At 39.9% G+C, this 21,402-nt stretch overlaps 1 protein-coding gene across 1 annotated transcript; it reads right to left on the bottom strand.

The window, feature by feature from the left end:
• Positions 1 to 16,674: 16,674 nt before the first annotated feature.
• crybb1l2 (crystallin, beta B1, like 2) lies at positions 16,675 to 21,081 on the bottom strand. The gene is made up of 6 exons (XM_026169894.2): positions 20,894 to 21,081; positions 20,019 to 20,119; positions 19,506 to 19,624; positions 18,895 to 19,027; positions 18,642 to 18,784; positions 16,675 to 17,443 (listed from the first exon to the last, which is right to left on the bottom strand). Exons 1-6 carry the CDS (start codon positions 21,066 to 21,068, stop codon positions 17,272 to 17,274), a joined length of 843 nt encoding a protein of 280 aa, XP_026025679.2. The 5' UTR covers positions 21,069 to 21,081; the 3' UTR covers positions 16,675 to 17,271.
• Positions 21,082 to 21,402: the final 321 nt, after the last annotated feature.

The raw sequence follows: 21,402 nt of genomic DNA, 5'->3' as shown, positions 1-21,402 counted from the left end.
CTGAGACCATGAGTCCGCAGGATCCATTTGATGGTTGCGTCGTTCTGTCATGGTTGGCTGTGTGGCAGGCGGGCAAGCAGGAGTGGTGGATCCAAAATGCAGGACTCAGACACAGAAGTTCAACTTAAAGTGCAGCTTTAATGCTGGAAAACCTCTTACTACTAAACTCACCAAAAGACAAACAAAAACGCTGGTGGACTAAAACACTGAAGCACAAAACGGCTGGAAACACAAAAATCACAAAGAACTAAAACGCTGGGTCAGGAGACCCAGGACCCTGACAGGGTTGATTTAAAAACCTGCAACCATGACAAAAAAATCCTGATTCATTACGTGAACAAAGCTAAGAACCAAACAATGAAAAAAAGAAGTCTAGCGAGACTAAACCTCTGCCTGTGTTTATCAATTACAGCATCAAGTTGATAATTTATTAATCACTGTTTTTTAAGTTAGTAGTTCTAAATATTTCTGGATAGAGCCACACAAAGCCAGTTTTGTAAAAATATGGCACGTTATGCATGTTTGAAATATAAAATATTGTAACCATAACTGTTCAGCTTAACCTAGAAGATCATAAAATAACTTCGATTTAAATCTTATTTAATCATTAACCTTTAACCCTAAACCTAAGTGACTAGCAACTTTACTTTGAGTGTGACTCAAACTAAACAAAAACTATACAAGTTTCTTCTTTTATATTTAGAGAGCAGACACCACACACGACGTAAGTCCTCCCATCACTCGGGACCCACATGCTTTCATTCAGATCTTTAATAACCTCAAGCAGACAGGATTCAAGCCCTGTTTAAGCCTGTTTCTGTGCCACCACAGTTGCAGATAATGGCCTTCAGAACAAATATATGAACAATTGATGGATGGGGTGGGTTTTTTTAGTTCTATCCTGCAGGCTGGTGCTTCTAAGGCCAGTCCTCCCTCTCTTCCTTCTCTCGCCTCCTCTCCCCTCCATATCCCTAACCCTAGTCATCAGCCCCCTCACCTCTCTTTTTGCATCCGTCTGTTCCCCTTTCATCTGTTATTTTTAACACTCAGCCATGCCTCATGCGTGACGCAGATGGGCGCGTAATGCGGACACAGTAAACTGAAGAAGGAAAAGGCCTTCGCTGGAGGCATAGAGACTGAGAGAGAGAGACAGAGAGAGTGAGGGAGAGAGAGAGAGAGAGACAAGGGAGGGAGAAAGGTGGGAGAAAGACTGAGCTAAAGACCACTGGAGGCAGATAGGTGGTGAGATATATTAGAGAGAGAGGCAGAAACGCTGTCAAGAATCATTTTACGCATATCGCACAGCTAAACAGGTAGATTTCCCAGAACATGTCAGACATGAGTGAAATACCGCGTCAACAAACTAGAAAACATAATCAACGCTGCATTATTCCCACTTCTTCCCTCTCCTTCACTACCAGATCTTCCTGAAAGCTTAACACACCCACTTGTTTGTCTGAGCAAAAAGAAGAGGAGTTACATATCAATCTTGCATCACTCAACAGTCAGCCTGAGACTTTTCATAGAGGCACTGAATGAGCATCAGCACCACATGACGCACACCAACTGTCAGGCTTGAGTATCTATGCGCTTGCACGTGTCCGCTTATGCGTGTGAGAAGTAGTGCAAATATGTGAATGGTTCATTTGAGTGGCTGCATACAGATCTAGACATCTAGAAAGTAGCTCCACAGAATCATACAGCAGACCAAAGAAAGTTTTACTTCTCCATATGCTCTGCCACCTCACCTCTCCACCCTCCAGTTTATAATAATGAGGTAACATTACTCATAATTGGACAATGAGGCTAAAATCATCAGTAGACTCCTACTCGACATACGTGTTCAAGCTGTTTCCACACTTATACATCACAACTTCTGCACGTAACAATGGCTGCATCCAGACTGTGATTACTAAGGCTGTATGTAGGACTTAATTATTAAAATAGTAAAATTAGTACAGATGACGCATTCTGTTGCAAACAAAATTTTGTATTATAGCAGCTAACAATGCAAAGAATCCTCCAAATGATTATTTTATTTTATCTGCCTGCAAATCTGAAGGGAAAAGCAGTAAACAGTTACTGTGCAGTGAGTGGGAAGCAAAGGTAATTATTTCATACTTAAGTACAGAGGATCAAATGAGACAGAAATTTGCTTGAAAAAGTTGGAGAATACATAACTCCATCCACTTTTTTCTCCTTATTTAGTTTAGGGTCACAAAGGACCAGCGGCCAATCCATGCCATCACAGGGCCAGTGGCGGGGTACGCTCTGGACAGGCTGCCAGTCAAATGCAAGGCTAACACAGAGAGGCAGGCAACATTCACAGTCATGTTCAAGCACAAGCCAGGGGAGAACATGCAAACTCCACACAAAATCGCCCCAGCAGGCCACTATTTCTGAAGCCACAATCTTCCTGCTTTGAGCCAACAGTGCTAATCACTGCCCTGTGTTCAGAATATACAAATATAAAATAAACAAATGCATAAAATTATAAATACAAAATACAAAAGATAAATATATATTATGTGGATATAAAACACACAGGATGCTGAAAATACAGAGAAAGCTGATGATCAGACATGTGTCGGTTCAGGTGGGGGTGCCAGTGGGGGGTTGTCAGTCAGACTTCACTTATCTAATTTCAGGTATTCCTCTCAGGATTCTTCACACATTGGAGGGTCAGGGCAGCCTGAGAGGTGGAATCTGGGACCAAATCCAAAAGCACTCGCTGCTGCTCCTGTAACTTATTATTGCAGAGAGCATCCCTAAGAAGCATGCAATCATTTTTATCCAGTTAGAGCTTTGCTCGTGGCTTCATCATAGTTTAGTAAGGAAAATAAGCCCCTGCAGTCGCGTTTGGTTTTGAAATTGTTAATGAACATTGTGTTTGTTTGTTTTTGTTTTTGTTTTGTTTTATTTTATGTTTTTATTTTTATTTTGCACATTAGAACAAAGTAAATCCCCAAATGTTGATTCTGTTCACCTAGACATAGCATTTTGTCATGACAGTTTGCATATTAATGATCAAGGAACTGACTTCACAGCCCGTTGTTTATTCAGTGTGCTAGTTTCAGTCATTGTGCAAATGTACTGTTTATAAGGCTGGGAAAACCTGCAGTCAGCTGAGACTGAGGAAGTCACTTGGATGAGTGATGAAATGTTTCTCCCACTGAAAACATCACGTCCAGATGAACAGAATCAACTTTTTGGGAGGTTCAGCGTTCTCGGGGAAAGACACGACAAACTGTTGTGGGTTTCTTTCTTCCTCTAATGTGTCTTACTGTTTTTTATTCATTTCTTATTGCATTTATTTATTTATTACCTCAAGTTAATTTAGCATCCTCATAGGCCTCCAAAGTGAAGAAACTACTGTACATTCTCACTTGTGTAAATGAAACTTAATTACTCTTTCAATCTCAGTCTGATCTTGACTACAGTTGAAATCTAATAATAACTATCCTTTCACCAACTCTTGAGACCTTGTGTGAACAAATTCATTCTTTTGACTTCAGCAGGTGCAGTTGTAAATTCCATTGTTTGTCACCTCCAGTTACAGGTACGCTAGAGTCAGAAAATAGATTTAGTCATGTTAATCCACCGCTCAGTTCTTGTGTTCCTGTAAATTGTGACAATTGTCTTGCAGCATGTTTCAGTGGCCTGGATATTAAATTGCCAGCTGTAGAATGTGTCTGAAGTCCTTGAAGAGGAAACTCTCTATGGTTGTTGTTGCTTTGTGAATGTAGCATGTAGCATGACATCACTCACAGCACTGTAGCAATCCTGGAGAGAAGGTCACTGGAAGAAATGGTATCAGTCATAGATAATCCAGACTACACACTGCACCGTTTACTGAACATGTAGAAGAAAACTTTCACACACTTTCTCAGTTCCACTGGCACAAGGACAATATGGGAAATGTTTATTGTTTAAATTGCCTACTTATTTTTTCTTGTGATGATTTTATTAAATATGTTTCTCTATTTAATTGTGTTCCTATCTTTTGGGTAATTTTTGCCTTATTGAGCCACTTGGTCTTTTCATCCACCCATTTTCTCCAGTGTATCCAAATCAGAATTATAGTGCAAACGTCAGGTACGCTGCAGACAGGTCAACAATCCTTCACAAGACTAAAGATACAGAGATGCAACTTATTGTCATTTTAGAATCACTAGTTAACCTAGATAGGATGCACTATATTTTATTTTAACAAGATATATTCTAATTTATTTAAGTAACTTTGTTCTAGGCTATTGTAGCACTTGATTTCACATCTCATCTTTTCTAATCTTATATGGTAGCACTTCTGGGTCTGGGCTATTTTTATATTGTTAGAGAAGACTATCAAAGAAAAACTATATTTATCCCTGTAGTGAAGAATATTTTGAACCCTTGGCTTGTGTCTAAGCCCTACCTTGCAGGTCACACCCAAATTAGTTTTTTCCAGGAAATGTCTCATTTGTCAATGAGATTATTGCTGAGCAGCAGTGGAAGCTGTCTTTTAAATAGCTGTTTTTGACACACTGCTCTGCTTTGCTAGCTTTATCAGTTAAATCTGATTTCCACAGGGCATAGAGGGTGTCTCTATGCCCTGTGGGGCATACGGTAATCAGACCCAGTGGGTCAAAGTGTTCGTTTGTGTTAGATGATGTGAGACAAGGTTGCTTGCACTCAGAGGAAGATTTCAATTTTGATATATGTAACATAAAGAACAAACATGAATAATTGGTTCAGCTGTTATTTAGGATGCTTTTGTTGCTCCTAATTTAGGATGGATTTTAATATGCAGGCATCCATTCATGTGGATGCCTTCATGCGGCTCATCTTTTTGAGCCACATGAGACACATGTTGCAGCCCGTGTATCATGACTTCGTAATTTTCCACACTGGAAACAGCTTTGGCAGCAAAACATTAACCTGCACTTATGATAACAGCAAGTCCTTGATTTCTGGATAAAACAAAGGCTTTAGAAACTAATCTATCCTACAGAGCTGATTTTTAAAACTAGAGTCAGTTCAAAGACACAGATAAAGTTGACCTGTTCATGTTTGTGAGGACTGGCCATGCAATGGAGGCTTGAATAAAAGCCCTTAAAGTAGTTCACCAATACAGTCTTTTTTCTGATTTAGATATTACAGAAGTGGATTATCAACCCTACTGTGGCCTAACCCTGCTATAGATGAGGTGCTGAATCACTTTTAACCCCTATCCTGCGCACAGTCAGGGAAAATGAGTTACTAACCTAGTGTCCAGTTGAGGTATTGAATACCTAAACAGCGCTGGTTTGTTTGTGCCATTCCCCATGCTAATGTTGTGGTTCAGTTGCTGCAGGGATACTCAACCAGAAGTCTGATTATGAGCCCATTTCCAGTTCAGAAGCTGTGTAAAATGTAAATTTAAAAGAAAATGCATTGATTTTCAGATCCCATAAACCCATATTTATCCACGGTAAAACACAGAAAACATGTCAAATGTTAAAATGAAGAAAATGGACATTTTTGGGTACATACATCACAAATAATCTGTAAATGTCTTGGAAGACAGGGATGACAGGAAAGTTGTCTCATTCGTGTCTGATATATGATGCTCACCTGTCATATGTTTTGAGTTGATGAAAGTTCCAGTTCATCATGCGACTCTTATAATAATGTAATAGATGCCTTATGCAGTTTAACATATTTGCAGATGCAGTTCATTGCAGATATTTGCTTCTGAGAAAGTCTGCCTCTCTGAGATGCTCATTTTTATACCCAGTCATGTTACTGAACTGTTGCCACCCACTCAAGCGAAATTATTACTACCAATTATTAAAAAATTCCTTTAGCTGTTTACTTTTAGTACCACTTATTTTTCACTTTCCTGATGCCAGTTCCAAACTCAAAGGTCCAGGTGTGCCTTTGACTTTTGTGAGAACCATACATTGTTACTCCAGTTTACAACTACAGAGAAGATTACAAACATTTACTATATCAGGACTTTGCACATTTTATTTATTATGTATTTATTATTTTTATTCATTAACAAAAAATCCTTAAGGAATGTTTCACAAGGCTTCCAGTTTGTTTGCACAGTTACAAGGCTGAGGCAGTAATTAAAGCATAACTCATGAAAACCCCTAACTGATGCTGTGGAGGTTAACAGCTCTCAGCCCGAGTGTTTCCTCTGCTGAGAGACGTTGCTGAATGCTAACCTGGTGCCAAGCAAACTAAAGATGCAATTGGACACCAATCCTCCCTTTGGAGAGAAACTTGGCAAAACACTGATCCAAACCAAAAGCAGCACCAGAGTTTTTTTGGATTGTGTGAAATTGTCTAATAAAGCAAATGAGGAAAGGTTAGCAGAGTGGGAACACATTCAGGTGTAAAGCTAAGTCAAAACACTGCAAATAGGAAAGGTGGCATGTCAGGTGTCAGGTTTGAAAGTTACTGGCATATTGCATATACATTTGCTAACATTTTATGCAGAAGAAATTACCCAAAGCAACCAGAAAGCTCTGCTATTCTGAGATCTGTTGCCCTATGAGGTTTGAACAATGTAGATTGCTCAGCTCCTTGCATTCCTTTTAGCATGAGTCATCCTATTCACACCACAGTCCCATTCAGGTTTAAGCAGATGAGAAGTTATACATGTAGTTATTCTCCATGAGACCAAAGGAACGACTCTTACAGGGCGAGATGTTCCACCTCCTGAGGTCATGGGCATGAATTTGTTTATATAAGGTCTTGAGAGTAGGTGTATTTATTTATACTTTATACTATCTTTTGGTTGCACGGATTCATTTTGTAGCTTATGTTATTATATGCACTTTAAGGTCGATACCTACGTGACCCTATTCTTATAGAAGAAATGTGATGAGGAACATTCTTGGCTATCAAAGTGTGAGCACCAGTGTTGGGACTAATGCGTTATTAAGTAACGCGTTAGTCGCAACACTGGTGAGCACACATCTTATATTCTACATCAGCTTCTAATGATTTATTCCTTCTTCTTAATTCTTTTTCTTCTTCGTGTTTTGGCTGCTCCCCTTTTAGAGGGTTGCAGCAGTGGATCATCAGCCTCCATCTCACCCTATGCCTAGCATCCTCTTCCGTCACACCAAACCTTTTGCGTGTCTTTAGCTCATAATGAATTTGCCAATGCTTACTGATGCGAGTGATAAGATAAGATAAGATAACCTTTATTAGTACCACACGTGGGAAATTTGTGAAGGACTACCTGTGCAAGCAGCCAGCCAGGCAGTCAACATTAAATCCCAATACGGAGTAAAAGTGGAGCTTTACAAACGGATTGTGGGAAAGATTTGCTGAACATGAGTGTATCTGTGTGTGCATGTTAATCCTTTGCTCTCTTTCACTCTTCCCATTATTTAGCAGCATTGTACCTCAAGGAGTCATTAAGCTCTCATAAGCCTTCCCATAATCCGCTGCTGAGACAGTCCCAATTCACAGAGTGACATCAGAAGCAGGGCTAGAAATAAGAGTAGCCTCATGTGTGTGTGTGTGTGTGTGTGTGTGTGTGTGTGTGTGTGTGTGTGTGTGTGTGTGTGTGTGTGTGTGTGTGTGTAAGACAGAGAGAGGAAGCGAAAGTGTGAGAGTGTGTTAGAGTGTGTGCGTGCATGTTTGTGTGTGTGAGGTCCAGCTTGCGCTCTGGTCTACTCACACGTGAAGGCCCACATGTGTGTGTTAACTTGTGTGTCTGTGCATGTGAGTGCGTGCGTGTCAGTCTGACGTCAATACTCCTCCGATCCATATTTAACTGCATAGTGAGGAATGCTCACAGCACCTTGTAGGTGTCTTTTCTCAGTGTATTTATAGAATGAACTAAACTGGGTGCCAGTGTGACAGGTGAAGTGTGCCTTTCCCTCCATTTTGAATGCTTGAGGACGGCTGAGCTAAAACAAGAGTGTTTATTTCTGGAATGGGTCTGCAAGGAAATGTGTTCTGGTAAAAATGGGTATGACTCTTTTTTACATAGAAGTTTGAGTGAATGTTAAAAATATGAGGAAAGTGCATCATCACTTATTAAAATAACTCTATGAAGCCATTTAGCCACTGCAAGAAAAAACTCATCCATCAGATGAGGATTCACACTTGTCTCCAGTCTTTCATGTTCCCAGGAAAAACAATTTTTCTCAACATTAAACCAAAACGACTCAAAGAGAGCTTATTTATTGAGCTCATTGGATGTGTCTTTACGTGGAGATATATTCACTTTCAGTCAGCTGGAAAACTTCTTCCCATTGCTTTTGCTATTTTTGTTGCTTTTTCCACCTACATGTTAGTGTGGTGATGACTTTGTGCTACATTCATTCATTCTGAGAATTCTCCATTGATTGCACAATATGCATTCATATAATAACATATGATATAATAATTCCTGATGGCCGCTTCAGGAGAGAACTTTATAAAAACAAATGTAATAATGGTAAATGTATATTTTAGAATAACTAGTTCCAAAAATGACTATAAACATAAATTTTTCTCAATGTTTCTTTTAACAAGCAAACCTGCATTTGCAGCATTAGTAAATGTCCAACCTAACCTGCTCCACAGAATGTTAGGTTCAAGATGACATGTACAGAATCACTGCTTACTAATGGATTAGTTCTCAGGGGGAAACCATGTTAGAAGATCCCTCAAACCTTAGTGTGTGGTTAGTAATAAGGTCTACAGTTTTGATAGACTAAAGGTTTAGAAGATATAAGTACTTGCAATCAACTGGTAAACGTGAATGTGCTCATAGCCAACACCGTGGATTGACTAATCAAATAGATGACCACTTTCACTTGACAGCTTAATCCATTTGTGGGGCTAAGGGATGAGTGAAGACAGATAAGGAAAAGACATCCTGATGTCTCTTTGTTATTCATGCCCCAGAGGTCCTTATTTGTAATTGCTTTTTAATCTGCATTATATTAAATTCAGGGAAAGTAAAGCAGCTTTAGGTGCTACTAATGGAGTAACAAAGCAATTAGTTTTTTAATCAGGCACTTAAGGCAAAAAGGAAAGCATCAACTACCAGGTGGGCAGGGCTTGGCAGAGTCGACCATGTCAGTGAGTAGTATTTTCACATAAAGGTATCTGTCCCTAACGTAAGGAAAGGTCATTTGGAAGAACTGAACATATTTTATTGTCATACAGAATATGATCAATCATCTATTTGGTGATCAGACTCTAATGAACCAACATAGCAGGAGTCCCAGCAGTTATAGAAATTAGGACAGGACCCTTTGGAGTCTTGCTAATGGTGGTGAAGATGAAAATGGAGGCTTGAATCAGGCTTTGAATGACCAGGGTGAGGCAGAGCTGGGGAGAAGGCAGGTTGCACTAATAAGAGTCTGAAAGGCAGAATGATAGAAGAGCACTATTTATTTGGAATCACCCAGTGGTGAGCTAAAATATTTTATAATCGATTAAACTTGTTAAGTCATGTTGTTTCCCAGGGAGTAAAAACTGGGGACTTTACTGGAGCAATTTTCCTTCTCTGTTGCAATGTTTGTCTTTGTATTTTGATTTGTGAGCTTTATTTCTCTAGAGCATGCACATGCTATAGCATTGTTTACAATTAGTATGTTGTCAGGTGGTTGCTAGGCAACACAATGACTTCTTAACATCATGCCTAAAGCAGTTTTGTGTTGTGTTGTGTTGACTACACATGGATCAGTTTTGCCCATTGGTAGGTTTTCTTTTAGTTAATATGTTGAAATATCATATCTGATACATATAATAACCTTACACATATCAGATTATGAAAGGAGAATCTTGTGGCTGCCATAAAATCTGGTTTATAAAAGTTAGAAAGCTTTTTTTAAAAATGTGTTTGATAATATTGACACATAAAATTCAGTCCATCTTTCTAAAAAGAAAGATTTGGGCTATGAATTTCTTCACCCATAGTTCCTGTACAGTCCAGATTGTCCACTCATTAAACTTATTCAGCTTTTCAAACTTTTTTTTAATGCATTGGCTGCATTTTAAAAAAAAATTTATACTTTATGCCTTTGTATTAAGGATAAAAAGAGGGTATAAGATAAAAAATTATCTCAAAAGCATTAATTCTGGATAGCAAGGATCAATTTCTTTGAAGCTTTATATGAACTTAGTTATTGTTTTTGTATATTTCATTTCTAAAGTTGGTTTAAAAGTTAGTTGTCCTTGATTAATGTGATTAATGTGTTAAGAATTGCATATTTAAATGTATTTCAAATAAACTGGTACACTGAAGCATGTTGTTGTACAGACTTAACGATTGTGGCTCAAGAGTTTGCAGTTCGTCTTATAACCGGAAGGTTGCCGGTTCGAGCCCTGGCTCAGACAGTCTCGGTCATTGTGTCCTTGGGCAAGACACTTCACCTACCGCCTACTGGTGATGGCCAGAGGGGCCGATGGCGCGATATGGCAGCCTCGCTTCTGTCAGTCTGCGCTACAACTGTAGCTTGCCATCACCAGTGTGTGAATGTGAGAGTGAATGAATAGTGGAATTGTAAAGCACTTTGGGTGAAAAGCACTATATAAATGCAAACCATTCTTATTTTTAACATTTCCCGTTTCTTAATAATAAAGATTATGTTTTAAGGCAGATGCCAGGAAGCCGAAGTGCTGCAGAGTTATTTTGATCTCTCACAGAAAGCTTTGCACATTGAAAATGATGTCAAAATATGTATTTACAGCCACTCTGCAGTTCCGAGAAAAAGAAGTGGAAAAAATGACAACCTTGGTGGGCCTATGTATGAAAAAGGAAAAACTTTGAGTGTTATTTAAAAAAAGAAAACATGATGTTATTGTTAGTGTCTTCGCTAAGATGTGACTTTCAGTATTTTAGAAAACATTTTAATTGAGAACTGATGTGTAGCTGTGAGTCAAATCCCTGAAAAAAAATCCAAAACATTAAAAACTCTGGTTTTACAAATTAATATATTCAATTAAGGCCACTAAGGCCAGGGTATGAGTCTACCCACTAACAGTTGTTTTTTTAGTTAGCAGTTGCAGCCGTTTTACATTTTAATTATTGCAAATATTGCAAATATTCTTCTAGTAAATTCATTAATAATACTGAAAATGTCTGAAATATGGAGAGCATTTAAGGACTCATTCTTTAAAATATAAACAATCTCAGTCATCTTTCAGAAAACGACTTACTGTGTCGTTAGTTTTAGTTTCACTGTCTTTGATATTGTGACCTTGTTTCGTCTCTTTATGTTTTGAATCTAGCAAGAATGAATAACAGCAGCTCCCACTTCAGAAGGCTTTGTTGTTGCAACTAGGATGAAAAACTCAGAAATGAGTAAATTCTTCCAACTCTGACCCAGAATCAGTCAGTGATGACATTTGAAATGCAAAAATGTATGAATTATTAACGAGCGTCTGCAACCCACAACCCTTTAAAATTTAACCTCAGGGATTCTAATTTAAGTTCAGGGACTGAACGTGTCTTAATACTTCATTCAGAGTTACTCTAAATCCCTCTCCAATAAACACACACTGTTTATGTATATGATATTTTAATCAGTGCTCCAGATCATTTCAGCAAAAATGATTACCTAAAGTGATTAGTCAGTAAACAAAAAACATTTCATGGCCAAATAAGTACAAATAAAAATGCAAATATGAAAAAAGGATATAATTATTAAACATACAAGATTAATAAAGCTGAAAGTGTGACGAAATAAGCTAAATGGTTTGTAATGACAAACATAAATTAGGGTGCTTTTAAAAGAGGTTCTAACAGATGAAGCATAAAGAAAAGGAAGCAGTTTTTCCAAGCTCAGTCCACACTTGCAGTGATTGCCAGTCAGTACATTGAGTCTGATATGGCCTGGAGCACCAGCCTAGCACAGAGGTGATGTAAAAAGGCATCTTTGCCACGAGACCTTTGAAGATGAACAGAAACATATCCCTCTGACGACTTTCAGGCACATAAACGAGAAAGATCGACTTGCAGAACTGGGGGAACCTATATAGATGACAGCCGGAAGGAGCGTGTTTGGAGGCATAGTCCCGCTCCTGAAATTCCGAAACATAATCTCCACTTGTTAACTGCAGGAATTCAGAGATGCACATAATCAACTTTAAAAACTTTTCAATGATAGAACACGAGACAAGTCTGATGATGATCAAACTTTGATCAAATGATCAAAATTTAAACTACAAATTAGTTAAACTTTGCTCAGATTAGTTTGTACTGTGTGTCTCAAAGATAAACCTACTGAAACTTTCGTCTTGCACATCTGCCTTGTCATCCAGTCTTCATGGCCAGGCTGATATTTGGGAGGCACCAAAAATCAAAGCAGCCCTGTCCCACACTTTAAGCTTTACTGCCATCCACATACATGAGAACAAATGCACTCACCTGCCAGCTGTTACGAGGAAGAAACAACGTGTGTAAACCTGCTTTTAATCCTGTTTAACATAATAATCTATGGGGACTGATTCACTTTTCAAGTGGTCTTTAGAGGAACTCCAGCCTTTGGCACTTCTGCTCTGCCTTTATTTTTGAACCCCGGAGGTTGCCAGTTGGCTTAGCTCAGACATATTTCGACAGTGATTTCGTGGGCCTGCTAAAGAGGGCATTCCTGTCCACTCTTTGACTGCATCCTATCATTGTTGGTTCAGCCCTCACTTTTGAAATGAAAGCCATGTTATGAATGATATGAAACAGCAAACACTGACTCATTGTGCAGCGCTGCAAAGCATATGCAGCCCTGCACAACAACTGATATAGTCACCTGGGAATGAAACACTGAACCTGACTTGGGCGCTTAACCTAAAATTCACATTTGCAGTTTTAAAGAAAGCAGACACATAAGCATTTGCACAACAAAAAATCCTTGTATATGTTTAATAATAGACAAATCAAACATACAAGACACGACGCCCCAGCCAGACGATTGTCTGACACTTAATCAACCATAAGTGAAAACTGAAGGCCTCAAAGAGTAGGATTGCAGGTGCATCACGCTGGATTTCATCAGAATGTGCAGGTGTTTGAACTTTAAGGACTTCTTGCATGTTTTATGATCATACAACTAGACAGCATTATTTTGACTGCAAAGAAAGGTGAATGGAAACTGTCTCTCTTTTCAACAAGGTAGTGCTGAAGGAGAGAAAAAGAACCCCAATACTATAAATAAGCTTCAAATTACTTCAAAATTCCATTGTGCTATATTAGCTATTGTCCTTTTAGATTGTGTCATTAGTGTCAATAATCAAATTTTGGTGTCTAATAGAAAGTAGAACAATGATCAATGGGCTGGATGTGGTGAAAACTAATGGAGGGAGATATTTCTGTACGATATCTATCATTTCTGGGTTAATAGTGATTGAATAATAGCCTAACGCTGTATACTGAAAGCTGCCTTATTATATTTGCATGATTTCAAACACTCAGCAATACAAAAGCCCTCTTCTATAAAATTGATGTCATTGATGATTCCCTTGATAAACCGCAAAGCATCGATATCGTGTGCAGATTACATCATGAATGATGGAGTTTGGTATCATGAATATTTCATAAGCTTGAGGGGAAGAAGAAAGCATTGCATAATTTATCACATATGGAAAAGGATGTGCTAAAATGCAGTCATATCTGTCTTTGGTGCTGACGTTGGCACAGCTGGCCATTAATGATCTCTTTGGTGAGAAAGACCTAAAGTGCTGCTGTAAACAGAGTGCTGCGGTGGCACAGATTTTGATTTTCTTTTATAGAATAACAAATTGGTCCAAATTGCTTTCCATCAGTACAAATTAAATCTGCATCTTTGGAGCAGGCATTATGCCGGGTGAATACACAGTGGGTGGACTGGGGATAGAAACTGTAAATTGCCTCTAGATGTTCTCTAAAGTAACAGATTTATTGGGATGCTGTATTCTTTGAGTTACTTGGAGTTTATGGAATCAAGAAAAGTTGATTTTCTGAGAAAGGCAGACTCTTTGGTGTGGTGTTTAATAACAGAGCCATCAGCCACAGCATTAAAGTCTCACCCAGTTTTGTGAATGTCTCCCCCGTGATGCCAAAATAGCTCTGATCCATGGGAAGATGGACACAGGGCATTCGTTTCCTCCTGTGGTTTGCAGTGGTCGGGTGCTGGCAGTGTATCGTTTAAGTCTCATGTGCTGTAATGTCACCTGTTTTTCTAGTTTTCTAGTTCAGGATTTTAAAAAGGTGAGTCTGTGGGGAATTTTAACGAATAGCTTTTAAATGGTAAATGGCCTGTATTTATATAGCGCTTTACTAGTCCCTAAGGACCCCAAAGTCATCCACCCATTCACGCACACATTCATACACTGGTGATGGCAAGCTACATTGTAGCCACAGCCACCCTGGGGCGCACTGACAGAGGTGAGGCTGCCAGACACTGGCGCCACCGGGCCCTCTGACCACCACCAGTAGGCAACGGGTGAAGTGTCTTGCCCAAGGACACAACGACCGAGACTGTCCAAGCCGGGGCTCGAACCGGCAACCTTCCGATTACAAGGCGACCTCCCAACTCTTGAGCCACGACCGCCCCATTTAACATTTATTAAGTCCAAGATACTAAATATGTTTAACATTCTAGTTTGCAAGTCACACAAGTGAGCTGTTGAACTTTACAGCGTGCATGAACATTGTTTTAAATAAGTTAGAAGAGGATTTTTTTAATGTTCGGTCCTCTCTCAATGATGTTATGAATACGCAAATGTATCTGTTTTAAATATATTTGCGAATGTTTCTTACGTCATGGAGAGAGCAGCACAGGTTCAACTATCCACGTTACACTTCAGAAAGTTGGTAACTGGGGCAGGATCGACTTCCAATCCCTTGAATGACTCCTGCTCGCATATACTTGTCTTATTATAGGGGAGCTCCGAAAAACTTTCTACTTCCAGCAAATTAATCTGAAAACAGCTTTCATCTGTCAAACTGTGCAGATGCACCACTCTGCACAGTGAAAGCTAAAAATCAAAAAGAAGCACAGAACCGTGTTTCTGATCCGCAACCAAGTTTTTTAGCTCTTAAAATATGAAGGGATTCTTTAATATTGATACGTTGATAACCCTCTCTTGCCAACTCAGATCTAAAGTTTATTTTCCTGTTTTGTTATTTTCCCTCTCAGCTGCATGATCAAACACTTCTGGAGATCTGAGATCAGGTTGTATGTGATGTACAAATGCAGCAACCACCATTTTTTGAAGTTTGTCTTACAACTAGTTATCTAGTTGTCTTTTATGTGGATTGTGTACACCTGATCTCATTTCCTCCCAGTTGTCTAATCCCCATTAGCCCGCAGTGTGTGAGTATATAAAGCAGTCTAATTAAATAGCTTGATTTTTGTTAAATCCTGCATCCCTCCCGATTCCAAACTTGGCTCTTTTTCCTTTAGCCATGTGACAAAAATATACCTCAGGTTTCAAATGACAACAAATTAAACTCCGTCAATTGCCAACATTTCATACTGGCATCACAAAGGTTTCTGAAACAAAGTGGTAATGAAGCTAAAATCTCTGTACATCTGATTCCAATAACCTCTGTAAAGGTTATTCAAAGATTTAGGTGTGCTGGACCAGCAGTTATGTCAAATATAGATGGAAGAACTGAATCACTCAAGAGTCCATCTGGCCATGCTGGATGATGTGTAGAAAGTGAAGAAAGAGAATGACAATTTATTTAGACTTAGTGTGCTGAAAATCACGGTGGACTGTTTTTCCTCTTCTTTCCTTATACGATGGAGCAGATTTCCTTAAAATGATAATATCCCGGGTTCACATCTCTGACTTTGATCACAGAACTTCCACCAACTTGTTCTTCAAACTTTTTGTTTACAAAGGACAACAAGTCAGAACCAACTTTTCTTAAAGAAATAGATGAGCTGCTTTCAGGCACAGAAGAACCGAGAGGCTGCACCAGTGCACATGTGAACAGAATAGTGATTATTTTGAACTGTGAGTGATATAGAGCTACTCTAGCAGAGTCAAAGAGTAAAAACATGTTGATGGACATGACGGATCCATTTTAAGATGAGTCAGATTGTTCTGAAGAAATCTCAGGCAGTATATTTAAATGTGCAGTCAATTAAATGTGGACGTTTTCATAATAGGCTGTATTATGATATTATTAGGCTCATGGACTAAAATTAGTTAGACTCCCTGGACTAACTATTTCTGAAAACCAGCTTTAATTGGCATGCGTACATCCCTTGGGCCACTCGAGGCTAAGAGAAACGAGTCACAATAGCAACAGTAAAGCTGTGTTTAAACCAAATAAAATTAACTTGGTGTGCTTATTACACGCTGAGTTCCCTTGTTATACACACGAGTGGCAAATGCAAATGCACAGGACTTATTTTGGAAACACTCTAATGTATTACAAGTTAGCTGATACTTATTGAGTCTCCCTGTTGTTCTTTTGTGGCTCTTTAGCCATTGAATCCAGCACAGTGTTCATCAGCTATGATAAATAGTTCCATGATAGCCATGAGAGTGCTTTAAGGCTCCACAGAGTTGTAGACAATGACTGACTCAGCTGATTCTGCTGTGGGGTGTTGCTCCCTCTGTAGACGGCGAAAAAATATTGATTGTAGCAGCTTTAATTTGAGGATCTGTTTTTACTAAATATAACAGGGTCTCATGCTGGGTTCAGTTTTTTTGTGCATTTGCTAAATATATATAAAAGTCTGTTGAATAAAATGTCATTCCAAGTAAAGCAGGTAGTGAGATGATTTATTGGGGTTTAAGGCTGGTGTGGTAGCAGGATCTGAGCAAAGAGCAGTCACCGCCATTTGTCTCTGTGGTTGTTTTCTTCTGTCTCAGTGCCCCGTTCACACAAACAAACAGAAATCTACGCTGGTACCCCTTCAGTCAGGCTCTGACAGGTCGAGCGAGCGCTGACGTTGGTGAGATGTGGAATAATATATGTGAGGGGAGAGAGGGAGGGAGGGGAGGAGAGAGAGGAGAGTGGGGAGCCAGAGGCTGACAGATGGAGACAGCGAGAGAGGAAGAACAAAAATGGAGAGAGCATTTATTATGAGAAGCAGTCTCTGTGGTTATCGTAATTATCTCCTCCTAAACTTTGAATAACTTTTCATTGGCCGCTAAATCACAACTATAAATAACAACCTAATGTACTCCCCCCATCCTGCACTCAAACCGTCAAGAGATTTAAGGACAGGGGAAACATTATTACACCCTCTCCCTCCTCCTCTCCTTCTTTGCTCTTCCTCCTCCACCTCCATCTCTGTGCCCGCCTTCGGTCTCCGCCTCTCCTCCAGTCCCTCTCTTCCTCGCCCTCGGTGGGTTTCACTTGGAGGACATGGTGTAGCAGCCGTGTGGGTGCCACTGCATGTCACGAATGCGCCTAATGGACTGCATCTGGGGGCAGCGGGCACCAAACTCATTGAAATGCCTGTAATCACCCTTCTCCAGCAGAAACTGGCTGCCACGGTAGCCGGGGAACTGGTAACCCACCCAACTGAGGAGAGAAAAAGGGAGAAGAGAGGCAAGGATAGGGAATAATAGAGAGGGATTACAAGGTTGGACAGCAACTGTTCAGCAGAGAAAATGTGAGGCAGCAAAAAAGCATGAGGTGAAACAGAAACAGCAGACAAGTGAGAAACATGATGAAAGATGCTAGAAGGACACATGCTAATAATTTAGAGAGAGTAAACATCGAACAAATGATGTCATCGATCTGTTTATCATGCTTCTAGGTGTTAAAGCACAGACTCGTCTGCCTTCCAGCTGCCTGTTTGGAGACTGCGGGTAGCAGTCCAAATAAAGTAATCACAGCAGATAAAACAACAGTGTACGCTGGCTGCCACGCCTCTGGGAGCGCAGACAGAGACATGGAGCTGCTGACGTTCGTGACACCCTCATGTAGCTGCTGATGAAAAAGCCTCTATTCCTGAGCACATTACCAGACAGAGTGCTGTTTCTGTCAGTTTAAGAATGACGCCACCGATGTAGAAATGGTAAAAGGAGCTGGACTTTTTTTGACGCAGCTGTTGCAAAAGCAGAGTGTGGTGTTTGTGGTCAGTGCTGCTGAAAAATGCATGATTTATCAACCAGAAGGCTGGAAAAGGTAGCAGAGTTACAGCTTCACAGTCAGCCTTAAAGAAAAAGCAGGTCTTCTAGATTTCTGTTTCACAAGGCTGATAGCACTCATATTTGGGGCTTGAAACAGTTCAAGTCTTGGTCTTTCACACTTGCAAAAAACACCCCCAGACTGTTAAGGTTCGCCAATTAAGATGTTATACATTGTTTATTGAATTCTAAAAGAATAGGAAGTGTAAAAACTTCATGAAAGCTGAGTTTTATGGGGTGCTTTGCTAGCTTGTTACCTCGTTGACAGCAAGCTTGTTGAAGCTGTTGCACCCAAATCAGGCCCACAACTACAAACTCTTGTTTTATACCAATGTTTCATGGTTTTGTTGGAATCACATAGCATATAGCAAGTTAATTTGTGAGCTTTGCATGTGCTGTTAAGCTGACTATTACTTTCAAAAAAGATCCAGGTTAGCTTAAGCCCTGTTTCCAGTCTTTATGCAAAGTTAAGCTAGCTGGATGTTGGCTTTAGCCTCATATTTAGCACACTACAGAGTGGTATTATTCTACTCATTTAACTCTTTGGAAAAATGCAATAAGATGTTGTAATTTCACAAACTACTCACGTTCCACAGCTGACCATGATGCTGCCCACCCTGTCAGTGAAACCATAGGAAAACAGGCTGGGAACGTCATCATCCATGATTTCCATCTTGCGGCCCTTGAATTCTCCAACCTCATACAGGCATATCTTGTGCTTCTCGGGATCCTGCGAGGTGGCGGGCATGAGGAAGGAGGAAAAGAGAATAAGGATGTAAAGAAGGCAAATAAAAGTAGAGCAAACTTCCACCAGTTGAGTGGCTGGAACATAGGACTCACCATGCGGACAGGCCTGAAGGACAGCAGGTAGTCATTCTTCTGGCAGTTGCTCCAAGAGTCCCAGCGGGGGTACTCGCCCTTCTCCAAGATGAACATTTCTCCACAGAAGTTCATCTGCTCAAAACCCACGAAGCTGAGGACGGGGAAAAGGAGAGGAAGGAGAGTGATCATTGAACGTCCCTCAAGAAGAGTCAGCTCACTGATTAGACTCAAATGAATGAGCTGACTCCTCTTGAGGAGTGTGCAGCTTGTAAAAATCTTATAGGATCTTGGCCTCTGCTGCTTTGATTTTTAAATGTGTCCCTTGTTGCACTACTCCTTATCTCCTTGCTTATATTTTCTTTTATTAACTGACATACTTCCATCACTTGTGCTTTGTGTGCTTTATTATGTTAGCAGCCAAAGTTCTCTGCATTGCTGTACTCTCTGCAAAATCACTCGGGATAAAAGCATCAGCATAATGCCAAATGCAAAGTGGGGAAATGTCACATAATGGTGGAGTGTAGCTGTTAAATCACCTGCTCTTCTCTTAGAGGAGTGTGGGTGCTGCTGGGTACCACACTAGTACATGTGGGTGTATACGTCTCATAGCACGCAATCGGAATACTTACGGCCCACAGTCGACACGCAGGGAGCGCACCTTGTCCATGCCCAAGTCACACACGTTCATGCACTCGGCGTTGATCTCAATACAGCGGCCCTGGAAATTCTCCTGGTCGTAAACCCACATCTGAACGATTGCAGTGGGGAGCAAAGAAAATAGGAGTGGAGGTCACTGAGGTAGGTTCAGATTCAAGGGAAGATATATGAAGCAGGAAGTGTGACACGGGGAGATAAAGATGAAGTGCCAATGTTTTTATGACAGCTACCTCCACAGTGATTTAACACACTGGGGGTTTTTTCTGTCAGTTATAGTTGTCAGCCACCCCCTCAAAGAGCTATAAGAACCAGCAGGTCGCGCTAACAGACGTCCGCTCACAAGGTAAACTGTTACAGTGGTGTGAGGCCAGCTGCTTCCCACTGTGTGAAAAATACTGTATGCTGTATTTGTGATGTTTAATCATCTGTTTTACGTGTGTGTGTGTGTGTGTGTGTGTGTGTGTGTGTGTGTGTGTATACTGTACCTTGTAAGATGTTAAGCCCATCTCAGACGTCTTGGTCTGAGCTGCTTTCCCATCAGTCTGGGAAGCAGACTTGGATTTCTCTCCTCCAGCAGACATGACGACTGGGATAAAAAAAGAAGCTGTTATAGCTCTAGTTTGACTTTTACTGTCACACTAAGAGGTTGTAAAAAAATCTTTACTTAAGAATAGGGTCTAATGATTTGTTATTCAGTAAACAAGACCTTTAGCTTTCACATGTTCATCTGATCCTGATTGAAGTTGAATTAGGAATGACCAAAAATAGCAAAAATGAGGGTCGTTCTTTACAGACTCTTTTCTTTATACATTCGTTATTTTTACCTTCCTGTTAGAAAAAATGAATGCCCTCAGCTCAGAAGGTTCAAAGATTCATACATCCTGAGTCATTTCTGTACAGTTTCTAAGCATGCTGCATTTACAAAGCTGGCACATGTGTGTTAAAGTAATCGGCATTAAAAGAACCAATCAGAAAATGTCCCAAAAACCTTTACACAACTAAGATCTACTTCAGAACAAAAGCTAAAAAAAACACTCATCAAAAGCAGATTTTAGTAGGTTGAAGCTTTTCTTGGCTCTGAATCTGAAATGTTGCACTTTCAATGCTGCATTTGTGAAACCAGCTTGATTCCCAGATCCCCATTGGAATTTAAAATGTAAACATTAGTTTCTAAACTCCAGTGCTTTTTTCTGAATATGCCCAAGTGCATTTACTGACAGCTGCTGGCTGCGTACAAAAGAAAAATCACATTTTTGCCAACATTTGACTTCAGTTATAATTAGCTTCCTAGCTTGTCCTCTGGGTTAGTGAAAAGTTTCTGTCTTTCTGTTCTGTTCTGTATGTTTGTCCACTGTCTTACCTGTGGCTGTGTGTGCGTAAAGGAGTAGACTCAGGCCTGAGACTGGTGGTCTGTGTGAGAGTGCGCGGGGCCCCTCGTCGCTTTTATATGCTGGCGCCCAGAGAGAGGGGATTATAGACACAGAAACAAACTCGCTGAGCTCACAGCCCCCACAGAATAGAAATACCCCCATCATCAAAGAGAGAGAGACGGGCAGAAAGAGAGACAGAGCATATGGTTGAAATAATATGAGGAAGAAAATATGACAAACTCAGATATATCAACATATGGTCGACCTCAGATGACTTAACCGCATCTGGAGTTATAATCAGGATCGACTTTTGTTTTAGCCAAATGCTAAAACAAGCAAATTTTTAGAATTGTGAATTTCAAATGAAATCAAATACATTTTTGTGTAAATTTTTTTTTCTTGTCGTCAGTGATCTGCTACATTTTGATAGGTTAACAAAAGACAAAGTAACCTTATAAAAGCTTGCTCATTGTATGAACTCGTGCACTGAGTGAAAGAA

Source organism: Astatotilapia calliptera, chromosome 6 (assembly GCF_964374335.1).
Source record: "Astatotilapia calliptera chromosome 6, fAstCal68.1, whole genome shotgun sequence".
Classification (NCBI taxonomy): domain Eukaryota; kingdom Metazoa; phylum Chordata; class Actinopteri; order Cichliformes; family Cichlidae; genus Astatotilapia; species Astatotilapia calliptera.
The sequence above is the reverse complement of the archived record's forward strand: the minus strand, read 5'-3'. Positions and strand labels throughout refer to the sequence as shown.

Excerpts from the sequence above, each read along its gene's own strand:
- crybb1l2 (XM_026169894.2), bottom strand. The coding sequence starts at position 21,068 with ATGATGGGGGTATTTCTATTCTGTGGGGGCTGTGAGCTCAGCGAGTTT. Across the intron at positions 19,028-19,505 it reads CTGCGTGTCGACTGTGGGCC|CTTCGTGGGTTTTGAGCAGA; the intron begins GTAAGTATTCCG and ends CCCCGTCCTCAG. Across the intron at positions 18,785-18,894 it reads CCTTCAGGCCTGTCCGCATG|GATCCCGAGAAGCACAAGAT; the intron begins GTGAGTCCTATG and ends GCCACCTCGCAG.